General features: G+C 36.8%; 1 protein-coding gene across 3 annotated transcripts in view; it reads right to left on the reverse strand.

The window, feature by feature from the left end:
* VWA8 (von Willebrand factor A domain containing 8) overlaps positions 1 to 15,607 on the reverse strand; it is a 183,371-nt gene that overhangs the window by 100,091 nt on the left and 67,673 nt on the right. For all 3 annotated transcript variants that reach the window (XM_064408684.1, XM_064408685.1, XM_064408686.1), the window contains 4 exons: positions 14,409 to 14,524; positions 13,357 to 13,463; positions 11,293 to 11,399; positions 7,142 to 7,213 (listed from right to left, as the gene is read on the reverse strand). In XM_064408684.1, the coding sequence (XP_064264754.1) occupies positions 7,142 to 7,213; positions 11,293 to 11,399; positions 13,357 to 13,463; positions 14,409 to 14,524 (402 nt within the window). The remainder of the gene's footprint in view (positions 1 to 7,141; positions 7,214 to 11,292; positions 11,400 to 13,356; positions 13,464 to 14,408; positions 14,525 to 15,607) is intronic.

A 15,607-nucleotide genomic window follows, 5' to 3' on the forward strand; every position in this document is an offset into this window, starting at 1 on the left:
CCAGTTTGCCATTAACACTTGCTGTGTGCTATTTATATACACACTGTTGCAGTTACTGAATTTAACAGAAATATAAACATATGCTAATTAGAGAGAAAAACATCTGTGTTGATGTTTCAGCTGAACAGAATAAAAATACTTCAGAAAGCAAATATTAGACAATTTTTACCCCATCAGACATATGGGACAACTGAAATAGAAAAATGGGAAGTAAATATCTGCACTAATGAGTAACAAACAAGAAATTATGCAATTAGAAGGCAAAATAATTCCTTAGTTAAAAAGCCTTCTAACTGACACTGTAAACACTTGCTAGCAAAGATGAAATGGCTTCATTTCCTAGCAGAAGCTGCAGTTTCAAATATAAACAAGGTTGTTATAAGTCCCAGGAGACATTTTGCAATTCAGGATGCAGAACTGACAACCGAAATTTGTCCCCTGCACAGACCAAATAAAGACAATGTTATAGTCCAAAGGAACAGGACGCCAGTTTTTGAAATTAACAGTCTGCCTCTGAGCAAAAAAAAAGCCAAAACCCAAAAATCCACAACAACAAAAAACCCAAAAAAACACCTAAACCAGGCTGCCTCATTTTTATTTTATTTTAAATGATTTGCAGCTCATACTAAACCAGCTGAAGAGGTTGCCATGCTGTGCTCTTCGGTACTGCCCTTCAGCTGAAACACTGCAACCACACCTTCTCCATATCAGAGCACCTGCTTCATTACAAAATAATAAAACAAATTTTGAAACTGGTAAAAAAGCAGTTTATCACTTTTTCTCCTCAAGAAGTTTCATTTTATAATTAATTTCTAAATTGCATTATTAGAGAATGAAAGACAAATTTGAGTTAATTTTAGTACACAGAGCCCTCATGTCAGAGTTCTCAGTTTCTAATGTCACAGAAAGTGTTGCATTATCATTATCACAGAAACTTTTTGATGAACAATGAAAATAAAGAAAATAAAAACACTTTTCACAATGCTCTGTTTCTAACCCTGAGTCTGGCACCAAACACCTTTCATGGCCACAGCTTTTGTGTTTCTGTCAACAAAGACATTTGCGATGCATGTATTGCTGAGGCAATTAGGGCTGAGGATGTGATTTTTAGACCAAAGGATGTGCCTCTGGCTTACTGAAAAAATGTACTATTATCAGCAAAGCAACTCACAGTACTTATGCAGAATTATTTCACACATTCCAGGTGTTGAGAAGCCTTGCTTAGAACAAATCTGAATAAAGCATTTTAATAACTGCAGAAGGTGTGCCACCAGCAGACCGTAGACATTGCTACCAGAGGACCACTGCAACTGATCCTATAACAGCTACCTTGCTTGAATGTAAGCAACAAATTTAAATACAAAAGCAGTGGTGATTTTAACTCTTGCTCTTGTAAATTGCATCTTGTAACATGCAATTTACATATTTATCAGTTACAAAAGTAAGTGTTCTCTGGTTTAGTATCTCATTTTTTTTCATACAAGTTTATCTGGGGCACACCAAAATTATAGTGACAGCAAGAGAAGAAAATGTCACTGTAAGAATCAACTTAATTCCTTGATGGGAATCATTAATGGAATGCTTTGGATACATTTCTGACTGCAGTTCTAGACAACCTTGTAGAGTTTATGCCTTTTTCAGACTTTAAGTAGAGCCAGAGCCCTATCAGGCTAAATACAATCATTGCATTTCCAGTGTGGTCCAATGGAGAGGAGCATATGAGAAGTTTATGATGGAAAGAATCTGTGAGAAGAAATATCCAAAAGAAAAATCAGTTCATTGTTTCTTTTCTAATTCTGGTTCTTCAGTTTAATGTGTAAAGGCAGAAAGCATTACTGTAAGCAGAGACATTTAAAAAGCATGCCTATTCTCGTATGTGTACACATTGACTGTACCAAGTCAAAGAGAATATTTTCCAAGTTTTTCACAACTGTCATACCTAATTCCCTAGAAAAGAAATATAGTATTTGGCCCAATTTAGCTCATTTGGATCTCAGTTTCTTCATGCTCACAATAATAATAAAAAATTGGTTTAGGATAGTACATTCTTGACTTGTAGAGGAAACTGTCTATTTTTAAACAAGTTTAAGCAGGAAAACAAGACTTATTTCTAGAGAAGTTGAAATGCCAAGCATTTGCTATTTCAAGTTTTTTGACGACTGATATTATGACATTCTCAGATTGTACTTAATTCAATTTTACAATGAGTTAGGAATAAAAATATTATATTAGAAAGAAACATCTAATCAAGCATGTAATTTTAAAAATCTTTAAGAAAGACTCGATCATTTGTCCTACTAAATTCTTCAAGAATAAAATAAATTCCTAGTGTGAGCTCAAGAATTCACGTAAGCTGATCTCCCAGTTAAAGAAAGGCAGCAGAAAGGATGAAATTACAGTCTGTCAGGGAAATATATTAGCAAATGTACCAGAATGCCATTACATTTCTAAGTCCTTTTAATCACAGAATAGTTGGGGTTGAAAGGAACTCTGGAGATCATCTAGTCCAACTATCCTGCTAAAGCAGGTTCACCTACAGCAGGTTGCACATTCAGGAGGGTTTTGAGAATCTCCAGGGAAGGTAACTTCACGGCCTCTCTGAGCAGCATGTTTCAATGCCCTTTACTTTCACAGTAAAGAAGCTTTTCCTCATATTCAGATGGAACTTCCTGTGTTTCAGGTTGTGCCCGATGCCCTTGTACTATTGCTGAGCACCACTGGAAAAGAATTGGGCCCTGTTGTCTTGACACCCACCCTTAGAGAATTTGTATACAAGATCTCCAAGATTTGGCAAGATCCCCTTCTCCAAGGTAAACAGGCCCTGCTCCCTCAACTTCTCCATGTAAGAGAGATGCTCCAGGCCACCCACAGGTCACTCACAGCCTTCACAGGTGGACAGTGTACTCATAATTCATGTATTTCTGATAGTCTGCTTACTGTGGGTTCACATCAACACTTTTAACAAGTGTTTCCAGTGTTTCTTTCAGATTATTTACAACATTTAGCACCTTCATAGAATTCTCCATTCTATTTCTGAACAGCTCACTCAAGAACTCATGGCAACAGAGTGATGCCAAATAAAATAACCTCAATTTTGCTTAACATGCTGTTGGGTGTTTTAGAATTTCACGGCAATAAAACAATTCACAAGTGAGAGGGTTGTGAGCCTTCTCTATCCAGAAAGCCACAGATTCTATGTAACTATAAATACTATGTGTGGTATCTTTAAAGACAGATGATGGCTGCCAAGACCTCACCTACGACTAATAAAGGTGAAAGCATCCAATACATCTATGTACATAACCTCCAAATGCAACAATTTGGGAAATGTTATATTCAACATTTAAAATTGTGAGACAAAATAAAATCATTTCAGCCAATGCTATTTCCACAGGGTTTTCCACATAAACAAATTATATTTATTAACATACTTTCTCTTGCATTTGCCAAAGAGAATCCAAGGAGACAGTAAAAGATAGCAAGTAGTGGCCAATCCACAAACTGCACATTGTCCATCAGGAAAAATATCACAAAAAACACCGTCTAAAAATTTGCCTAGGTAGTAAGAATCAGTACTCCAGTCTGTCTCATGAAGTTCAAAAGCTACTGCAAGACCTGTATTTAATGAGTACATAAACAGTCATTGCAACATTTGAAATAACCGGAGGCTCTTGCTGTTCTTTGCCTGCTGGTGTGAGAGTAATACGCAGCTTCTTGCTCTCAGCCAAAGAAGAAGCTGCTTTGCACGTGCTTTGAAAAGCTGTAGATGGTCATAGATGGATTCATTCATGCTCAGAGTACAGACTCATTTAGGAAGCAATATCAGAACCCATATTTAAGGCACTGGCATGCCCTTTACTTGGAAACTACTTCATAGCTGAAAATTCACATCCATCCACTGATCTCAAAGAAACCTGTTTATTTGTATACAAAATGGAAATACATTCTAGTCAATATCCAAAGTAAATAATCAACCACGGTAAACAAATATTTATATTTTATGTAAAACATTTATGCTGTGAAATCCTGAGCCATATAAGCCTCAGGAAACAAACATGAATGAAGTGTGGTAAAGCAGTTTAGTTCAGAAGCTGAGTACTTCTAAAAATATCTGTTGGCATCTGACATTTGTCTTCAATCTCTCCTCAGTTTTATTAAGAAAGCCAGTCCCTAACATCCACCAAGATAACTTAATTATAATTTACTGATACTAATAGAGTCTGTATCTTGAAAACAGTCTTGGTAAAAGGGTTCTCATCAGTCAGCTCTTAGAGTTATAGAAGAAACCACATTTTCAGACTTTGAAAAGACAAGAGGTCTTAAGCTAACAGGAATTTTGTGTGTGTACATGTGTTGTGCAAATAGAAGAGGCAAAGGTGGAAAACCACATTTAGTCAACCAACCAAAACAAATCCAGACTCTAAAAGAAAACTACAGGTCAAGCCTTGCACATTAAATCGCAGCTCAATGGAGATACTTACACAGTCATCGTTTTGAAAGACCAAATTATGTCCTAAGGTAAATGCCAACTCAATTAAATATCTAGGAAATGACACAAGCATTCAAAGGGATATTAGTCCTATGTTTTGAAATACTCAGGTTCAGAGAATTTGGATTTTCAGTTATTACATTGAATTTCCATGATTCATTCATTCACTAATAAGACACTTAAGGGAAAGGAACTCAAAACAGTACTTTGTATCTCCTCAAAATCATTATCTGTTTTTTCCAAATGGGAAACACAGGTACACACTGATGTATATATCAAGACATCACAAAACCTCAGCTTCTTATACAGACTGAACGGATACAAGTAACTGAACAGAGAAAAAGAATGCTTTTTAAAAGTAATTTTCTTTACAAAAAATGGATGAAATCACTAATACCTTCAATGAGGTATCTACACATACTTCATGAAAGCACAATTGGTGCAATGTGGTTGCTTTTAAACTACTTGAACATGATTCATCACAAGCTGCACAAATTTACAGTAAAATATTTAGGGAATTAGCCAAGGAATTTCTAAGTGGTTAGCGATCATTCCTGAGAAATGAAGAATGATTGTTGTGGTACTGAAAAGACTGCAGAATGGCAAATACAGCACTTCAAACTTAAAAACGGTATTTTGAAAGGAAAAGGCCTGTTGGCCTTTTCTTAGTCACACATAGAAACTGTGGGAGAAATTTGTAAAGAGTAAACCTGGAAGTACTCAAAAGTATGTTAGCAATTAAAAAAAAAACAAACAAAAAACCAAAAAACAACTGTCAACTGTATTGCTGGTTTGCCAAAGAGAAAGCACAGCAAATCAACTAATTTTCCATCTTAATGGTACAGCTGAGCTGGTGTCTGGAATCAAAGCAATATGTTCCAATACTTCAATCCAGTAAAATCTTTTAATGCTGTCTTCAATTAGAGACTCAAAAGATGGAAGAAATGTGACATGCCTCAAATGATTACAGATGAGAATACAACTGCTGGAAAAATCCATTATATCCTAATAATTGTACTTGCATAGTCTTCAAAATTTTTCTGCCAAATGAGGCACGTGTCAGAGCTCTGATTTACCACTGGTATACACAAGCTCTTTTCCCACACCTAGGGTTTTTACTTGTTGGTATTGAAGGTCAGCTCTGACATGGTTTTCCTGCTTTGCCGGGGTTCCTTTTGTCCCCCATGCCTTGGGAGCTGCATTTACATTCAAGCCCTTTCCTTGGTTCCTTCCTAACCTGCACTGTGGCAATGCTGTGCTTAGCCCTGTATCTTGCTGATTCCAGCCTGGACCTGCTGACTTGACTTTTCAGTTTGGTCTCAGACTTGCTTCATTCACCATGGACCTGTCTGATAGCCACTGAGCACTTGGGTGACCATGGCTGCGGTCCCCAGATCTGCTACTCTTGCTTTGTCACTGAGGGACTGCACAAGTTATCATTAAGGACTCTGTCCCTGCCTCTATTTTCTTGTGGTTCAGCCTGGTCCTGCTATTCCTTGCCATCAGTTGCTGCAGGCAGTCTGTACTACATAACATTTTCAATACCAGCTTGGAAGCAGGCACAGACCGCACTGTTTATGAAATATAATAAATAGATCTTGTTTCATTTATGAAGTAGATCAATTTCTATTTATGAAGAGATTAAACCTTTTGGAGAAGCTGGCATTATCCATCAAAAGCCTACAGAGGTTTCAAATAAACCATCTTTTTAAATTCAAGTTGATAACAAGGATGCTAAACAGCTGAGACTATAGTTAAATATACACACATTAATAATAATTAGCATTTTATATTCATTGCCATATTGCTTAGATAGTTAGTGCTTTGTGTTAGACATGTTCTACAGACTATTGCAAAAGAAAAAGAGAAACATCTGCTAAAAAATGATTGTATCCTTGCTGAGGGACAGCTAAACTAAAGGGGGATTACTCTTTGGGGGAAAATCCAACCTCAACAATAAAAGTGCTGATCAGCAAAGATACTAGTCAAAGAACTATACAAATCTGTTACTCTTTTAGAGAAAACTAATATTTAGCTATCCATAGGATTAAGGTAATACTGAAGTGTGACACCTCTTACTGGAGCTAAGTCACTGGAGATTTTAAAGGAGTGGTTTGATACATAGTCAAGAAGGATAACCAAAGCCATTGTTTGAAGATTTTAATGTTAATGATGTTACATACAGCTATTACTATGTCAGGAGAGGTTTAGATTAGATATCAGAAATAGGTTTTTCATCCAGAGGGTGTTTGGGCACTGGAATAGGCTCCTCAGAGGACTGGTCAGGCCTCTGACAGAATTTAAGAAGCAGTCGGTTAACACTCTCAGGCACAGCATGTGATTCTTGAGGATGGTCGTTTGCAGAACCAGGAGCTGTACTTTGATAATGCTTGTGGGTCCCTTCCACCTCAGAATATTCTGTGATTAATGCCTTGACTTTTTACTCTGACAGCCATATACATTCACGGCATTTACATTTTCCACAAATGTGCGCCTATAAAACCCCTGGTCAATGTTAAATAAGGAATTGAAAAATGGGCCAAATACCTCAGTAACAGAAATTAATGCAATTACAAAGAAGCAAAACAGAGACTTAATTATATTACTGAATAACGAGTTTGTTCCATGCATTGCAAGAAACATTTAACTCACCTGGTTGCCAACTAAAAGAAGATGTTCTCCCAGCAGAAAGTCCTTGAGCATATCTTCCATTACCATCATATGCTAGAGAAAAAAACCCACAATTTTCACTTGATTTTATGCTCTCAAGTTTATGCATTCACTAATGATAGTGGTACAACAGGAACATAACTTCAAGGATTTGGGACCAAATATTTTTTAACTTTATACTTACAGCTACTTATTTCATAGCAAGAGCCTCTCAGCCAATAATAGCAGAGGCAATATATCCAGTGATTAGAACAAGGAAGCATTTACATCCTCTGCTCAAACTCATTGTGGGAGCCTGATTTCCCTAAATACTTTTAATTCTCTGTAATCGTTCTTTATATGTTTCCTTTTAGCCTAATTGAATGCTTGTCACCCAGAGTGCAAGAACTTTCTTTAGTTTGTGCCAACTTTCCAGCAATATCCTAGTAAAACATTACAGAAACCAAACAGAGGGAATCAAAGACATATGCTAATTATACACATATATATTATTGAACATTAAACACCAGGTCTAACTTAAGAACAAATATACTTTTTCTGTTCTAATCAAACTTCATTTTCAAGGAAAATTAAGATAGGAATATGCGTGTTCAAGTCTGAAAGTGTTTATATGTGTCTTACAATATGCGCCTATTATTTGTATTAATTATTAGGTCCTATGTGCCTAATTGAAGTCAAAATGCTGGAGGTATATTTTTACATATATCCAGTAGCATAACAGGTAACATACACTGTGCATCATTTAACCTCATCTCGCTTCTCACAAATGATTTGTTCAAAAGGATAGAAAGGATTTCAGGTTAATGTGGCAATGCAGACTACTTTACTTGCAATAAAGTCGTGTATATTTCTCCACTGCATCTAGTAAAAATAGGTCATCTGTAAGTAGGTCAGACAACCTACTTAGAGAAATGAATGATTGTCTTTAAATAAATAGATTATCATCTCATCTCTAGGACTTGATTAATGTAAAAATTAAAAATCAGCACCTTTCTTGTCATTTCTGAGCATAAAACCCATTCATTTCCGTGTGAAGGATATTTTAAATTTTCAAATCTCTCTAGAATACAGGCTGGGGGTGGGGAAAGAAACTCTTGTAAACACAGCTTAATACCATGAAATCCTTAGCAGGCATTTCAAAAGACTACTGAATGCTCAAAACACAATTTAAGGAGAGCACTTCAAGGCAAATTATTCTATTTTTTGGCATGTGTATACACTAGAAATTTATAACTGAGGAAAATAAATTTGACCAGATATAGCAGAAATTCTAGGAAGTCAGTTTACCACACACACTGATTACAATTTTAAATTTTATTGCTAAGGCACAAGTACATCATTTTGATGACCTTTTTTTTTTAATCCTAGATTGAACAAATACACATACATTATGGTTCGCCTACAAAGCAGCTTACCCACCAGAAATACTACGTATTGATCTTCTTTTGCTGTTTCTTTTTTTGCACGAGGTCTTAAATTAGCATTGTATTATGATGCATGCAGACATTTAATATTACCTATTTAGGCAAAGGAGTTGTAAGTAGACATATTCGTCACCTTTATCAATCTATGTTCCCCAGTGCCTTGTCTGAAAATTGCATTTGGCATATCACCTAAAAAAATTATTCCCATCCCTATGACACCTGTTGTGGACCAACAGCAATGTTTCATGGCAATATTAAATTTCACTGTAATGTGAATTGTTTCAAGACCAAACACACAAAGGCAAAAATCTATGTGTTTCATTACACTGTGCAGCACTGCAAAGGGCTGAGGACATATCTTTTCTCTGTTTTCAGTTTATTTCTGTAGCTTCAGGTAATAAAGCACTGCACTAAACTCAAATCAAATTCATTCTCCAGCAGGTTTTGTTAAATGATCATTACAGCACTTGAATCACCAAACTGCAAAGTAGCAATTCAGAAAATAAGAGTAGAATTCATTTAGACATTGGAACACCTATCCTGACTGCTATTTGGTTGCTGCTTCCTTCAGCATTTAGCAGGCACAGCTATTCAAAGACAGATACAGAGCAGGTCATTCTCTGCAGCAATTTTAACAGAGGTTTCCTGAATAAAATCTGAACACAGTTTTGTCTACAGTCTTCTGAAGCTATAAGCAAGAAGGTAGAAAGCAAAGCAGGTGTTAAGTCCCAGGAGAACTCAGGATTTCATTTCCAACAGACACAAATTATGTGCTTTATCAAAATGGCAACAGAGAACAAAATCCCACATGAAATGTTAGTAGGGAAGATGAAGAGGTCTGTCATCTGTTTCCCTTGCATGGCTTGTCATCACCATCAACAGGTGATACACATGTAGCATAGTCTTTCTGGGGCAAAATTATAAATGAGGTACAAAAAAAGACTAGGAAAAGAAAGTATGGAAACCCATACCAGGCCCCTAAAAGCGAAGTGTTTCACAAGATCATGCTATCAGTATTGCCTTTCAGTAGCAAAATATTCTAAAGGTAACCAAGAGAGTAAATCTCTTCCTAAGGATACCTTCATCTGACAGTTTTGAGGCTAGACAGTTTTATGCTAGACAGAGAAGAAAGCTGCTCTACAAAACAGGGTGCTGGAGAAACAGAAACCAAAAAGCCCACAGTCACAAAGCCCTTCCTTTTCCTTGTATTCATTAACCACTCTTTACTACTACTTTGAACTAACTGAAACTAATGTCTAATTAATAAGATAAACTATTTTAAAGAAATAATCAATAACTCTAATAACTCATTTTCTAAGTACTATTCTCCTTGCTTTTCAAACATGCAATGTTAATTCTAATGTAAATTAGTGTATTGGGTCCGGCTGAGATGGAGCTGGTTGGGCACGAAGGGTTATAGTGAATGGGGGGACATCAGTCAGTAGTGGGGTTCCACAGGGTTCCAACTTAAGCCCTGTGCTCTTCATCATCTTCATAAATGTCCTGGAAGGGATACTAAAGAATGGGAAGGGATACTAAGCAAGCTCTCAGATGATACAAAACCGAGAAGAGCTGTTGTCTCCCTTGGGGACAGGGAGGCCCTGCAGAGAGATCTTGACAAATCAGAGGGCTGGGGAATCACCACCCATATGAAGTTTAACAAAGACAAGTGCCGGATCCTGCACCTGGAATGGGGTAACCCTGGATGTACAGACTGGGGAATGAGAAGCTGGAAAGCAGTGCCATGGAAAGGGACCTGGGGATCCTGGTCTATGCCAAGCTGAACATGAGCCAGCAGTGCCCTGGCAGCCAGGAGGGCCAACCTTGTCCTGGGGGCATCAGGCACAGCACCACAGCGGGAAAGGGAGGGGATTGTCCTGCTCTGCTCTGAGCTGGGGCTGCCTCACCAGTGCTTTAGCTCCTGCTGAGCAGGGCCAGCACAGCATCAGCACTGTCTCCCCAGCATTTCCCCCCATCAGTAGTTTGGGGTAGGCAAGATCCTGGGACAGGACACCCCTAGGCCAACTGACCCAAAGTAACCACAGGTATATTCCATACCATAGGACATCAGCTCAGACACAAAAGCTAAGAAAAGGAGTGGGAGTGGGGGCATTTGTTATTTACAATGTTTGCCTTTCCAATCAACCACCACATGTGCTGAAGCCCACAACTTCCTGGAAAGTGGCTGAACATCACTTGCTGGTGGGAAGAAGAGCATTAAATTGTTGGTTTTTCTTTTTGATTGTGCACACACAAACTTTTATTTTGTCTTATCTCAGCCTATGAGGTTTTTTTCCAGCCTATTTTCTCTCCCCTCTCCAGCTGGGAAGAGGGAATGATAGTGGCTTTGTGGGCACCTGGAGTTCAGCCAAGGTCAACCCACCCCAGGGAGGTAGAACTTTATGCAACAGGCCTGTAAAACACAGTCTTAGGATGCAATCTACAATCCAGCCCGAAGGGTGGATCAGTCCAGCAGCAGTAAACATTAACAAAATGTTCAACAGAATTGTTATAATCTCTTCACACAGGGATGAAGATATGTCTAAAATGACCACCAAATGCTATGAGAAAAAATTAAGACTAAAGAAACTACTTCAGAAATATATCCTTAAAATTTAGTTAGTACATAATTTACTATACATATGAGCATACCCATCAGTACATATTTAACAAACTTTTCTAACTCAGAAGTCAGACATTTGTACTTACTTGTGCATTTTCATAAAACAAAACATCTGGCACTTTCATTTTCTCAGATGGGTCATAAATTGGCATGGAGACAGACCCTATCTTCAGAATCCCGTCGTTTATTTCACCTAGTCATTTTTCAGGAAACAAGGAAAAGTATTTCTTACAACATCTTCTAAGCATACAACGCAATCAATATCTAACATTCCTAAGTAACGATTTACAGATTTTAACAAGGCTCTGTCTTGCAGTAAATGATTTCTATCTAAAGAAAGAGAACACTTGGAAGAGTATCAATTTACAAAAGGCTGCATTATCATGAATTTGAATTATCTTTAAAACTGTAAAGAAGTGTATTACAATAAAGGATGAAAAGATGATCTTACAGGAAAAGGACCATAAGAAATACCAGAAATTGTGACCACTGCCTTGGTCTAATTTGACACTCTCATTGTTTACTGGAACACCACCAATACTTTTAGGTGATATTTCCTCAATCTACAAGGTTACACACTTCCATTCTTCTGCTGTCTTCCCCTATCCCACTGCGGAGTGAGGTGCAGAGGTGAGGTAACCAGTGGCTGTGTGGGGGCTCAGCTGAGAGGGGGAGCACACCCACCACAACAGTACAGAGCCACTGCTGATTCTCCCTTTCAGCACTGCATAATTGAAATATCCCTCAACTACAGCTCTGAGAGAAAAAATATATTAAAACTTTTTCTTAGATCAAAAGAACTATAAATTCAGTACTTAGGAAAATAAAAAATAAGTGTAATTAATAACAAATGCAATATTTTTTTTTTGCTACTAGTTTCTTAATCTGGCATTGTATAAAACTGAAAATACCCTCATTTATAGACAGATCTTTTTAGCTGTTTGCCTTTATGGCATGAAACAGAAACAGAGAAAATTCAAGGGAGGTATCCAGATTAAAAAAAAAACCAAAGTAAGCAGGTAGCATCACACAACTGGCAAGAGTTCAAATTATTTTGTATACATATTTATATATATATACATATATAAATACATATAAAATGTGAATAATAGATATAATAATACATAGATGATTGAAGATATATATGTATATACATACAGCTGCATAGATATTTGTCTATAGTTATATACACATATTATACTGCATATAATAGAAACTATATATCCATGAATATATCGCTATCTACATATGTACTGCTATATACACAGACATTAAAAAAGTAATAAAAATAGGATCCACATGAATTAAGATCAAAGATGTGTTTACCACTGCACAGATCTAACAGTAAAAATACAGAAATCTACTACATCACAAAACTGGGAACAAACGTACAGAAGAAGAGCAGAGATAACACTGGTGAGGCAGAAAGAAGGAGAAACGTAGTGAATGGAAAATGGCAAATTGCTCACAGTATGCTGCCTGACAGAGGATATGAAAAGATATACAGCTATCATGAAGGGGGTCATACAGGAATGAGAAAGCAGAAGTGAGAAAACGGCAGAAGCAGAAACATATGCACAGCCCTGAAGACAACTACAAATGATTACAAGTTGGATAAGTCAAAGAAACTAAGACCTGCTCAATAAAGGTGACATGCAACTACCACTGCAATTTAAAGAGAATAAAGAGAATAACAAAGTGTGTGCCAGAATGAAAGCAAAGGACAGCACATAACTTCTACAAGAATCTCAAAAAAAACCCCAAAAAAACCCCGTTGATTTTAACAGGGGAGAGAAAGAAGCAATGGTAAAAAACACAGAACAGAGAAATGTTAAGATCAAACTAAGGATGTAACTCCACAGAGGACTAACTATCAGTGATGAAAAATGAAAAAGCAGTACTAAAAGCCTGAGACCATGGATCTTATAGACTGTGAAACATTTAAACATGATGGAAAACAAAATTCCATGAGCAGGGAACTCAGCAGGCAACACAACATACTGAGAGCAGCAACACATTCTGATAGAACAAAGTCAGCGATACAACTGAAGCAAATTACATTTAATTTTGAGGATAACTAGTACACCTTTATACATCCAGCAATTTGAGTAACGTTCATGCAGAGCAGGAAAAAAATAGCAGAAGCTTACATGTGTAATCCTTTCCTTCTAGCTTCTCTGTGTCATCTGGACTTGTTTCAATACCAGAATCCTGCAGATTTTTGTGTAAAGCTGATCTGGCGAGGTTTGGTAAAAATCTAAAACAAGGAGAATAATAGCGAGGCTGTATTTCAAGGGTTTTTCTTCTAAAAGTTTTCAGTATTTTCTGTAATCTTAAAAATCTAAATCTAATACAATCTGTAATCTAAAATGAAGATTCACTTGCACCTCCAAACCCTGAATGTCTATTCCTTTCATAAAAAAGCCTTTCACATTTCACCCATCGCCAAGGAGAGGAATTGAACTTCTTTCAAAGGCAATGAACTACACTTGTGGTGGTGCACTCTTTAATAAAGGCTTCAGTGTTATCAAATATTGCAATAGGGCTGTAATGGAGGGTGGTTTAGAGCTGGAGGCATGTTCATTCCATTGCAAGTAAGAGCCACAACAGTAACAATTGTTTTTTAGAAATACCTTTTCTCATTACTCAATTCACTTGGATCTCAGGTTCCAGAGAGAAAAAGTAAGCTCTGAGGTGTCTAGATCTAGACCCTTTCAGTTTTCCAAACCTTTTGATAATAACAATTGGCTTTTTTTGAAAAGAGGAAATAACCCCAAAAAATCCCCAAACCACAAAAGCCCAAACAGACCAAAACCCACAAACAAAATCCCAAAGCAAACAAAACTCTCGTAACTCTTCTAGATACAGCTTTTAGAACTGAAACCAATTGTGCATGAAACCTAAGTCAAACTAGACATTAATATGGCTCTGCTTTAAATGTTTTTAGACTGCTATGCTGATAGTGGTGACCTAATTTATATAACGTAATGATGTATCTTCAAAAAGATGGGAAAAGCATACCAACTCCTCTCCACTTACCTTCCAGGTTTGAGAATACCACAGAAATATTTTTAAAGAAATTACCAACTTCAAGGATCAAGACAGCAATAGCGTTATTTACTAAAACACATTAAAAGTTATCTTGCATGTTGTCAACTGACCAAGTTGTTCTTGTAACTTCCACCAAAACTAGCAGTTCTACCTGGAAAGGCAGGCTTTATTAACAGCATCAAAAAGGCTTTCATCTGGATGTTGTGACAGTCGACGGCAAATTCGCAACAGTTGTCGAGTAGATAAAAATGAGGCCAGTGACTGTGCCTGTCAAAAAATACAGGGTAGTTTAATTATTTAATCCATGTGAGGGATTTAGAGCGATCAAGTCAGGAGAAAAACACAATCCAGAAGGAATAATTTCAACTTTTCTCCTGATTCATAGATGCTTTGTGCCTTCTACAGCAACTCATGCACTTTAATAGGCAAGCTTGTAATTCTGTATTTTTTGCGGTAAGTCACTGTCATGGAAATCATTATGTCACCAAAAGATTAGTCTTAAAATATCACTTGATAAGCAACAGGAAGAAAAATGTGCTGTGAACTGAATTTTATGTGCAATATAAACCTTAACATTCACATCAGCAATAAAAAGCAGGTTAGCTACTGTGAAAAGATCAACGTGCTAAAAAGTCATCTGCCCTTCACAAACTAAATATGAGCTCCACATGTAATGCTCTGGCAAAAAGGTCTGGCAGGATTCTTAGACATATAAACAAGACAACACTGGGCAGCATTAGGGAGATTGTATCACCTCTGCACACGCCTTCTGGGCGGGCCATTACTGGAACACTGTGTCCTTTGCTGTTGTCCACATGTTAAAACAAATGCTAAAAACTGGACATGAACCAGCAAAGATTTACAGAAATTATTCAATGCTTGGGAAAGCAGACCTCAAACAAACACAGCAAAACTAAAAAAACCAAACAAACAGAACCACAAAACAAGCATCCATGTATTTAAAGAAGGATCCAAATACTGAGAAAAAAAATCATTCTATAATTATATCTACCGGATGAAGGTATCTAATACAAATAGGTTCCTTATTTTAGCAGGAAACACACAACAATGAGTGTGATCTGATAAGTCACGCCATGTTTTGCCTGGGTCAAGTGAAATATTTTAATTAGGTAATTTCAAAATGTTTTGTTTGGGTTTACACAAGTTTATATAAAATTTCTAACTGCATTAAAATTATCTTAACATATGATGCTGGTTCAATTGGAAAAAAAATCTTGACATTCGAAATCTAAGGGAAAAAATAGAAAAAACAATACTTAATGAATTTCAGAGCATTTTTTCCTCTTTATTCATTTTTAAGCATAAGAAATGTCTTAACGCCAATTCCTT

The sequence above is a fragment of the Passer domesticus genome, chromosome 2, assembly GCF_036417665.1.
Source record: "Passer domesticus isolate bPasDom1 chromosome 2, bPasDom1.hap1, whole genome shotgun sequence".
Lineage (NCBI taxonomy): Eukaryota > Metazoa > Chordata > Aves > Passeriformes > Passeridae > Passer > Passer domesticus.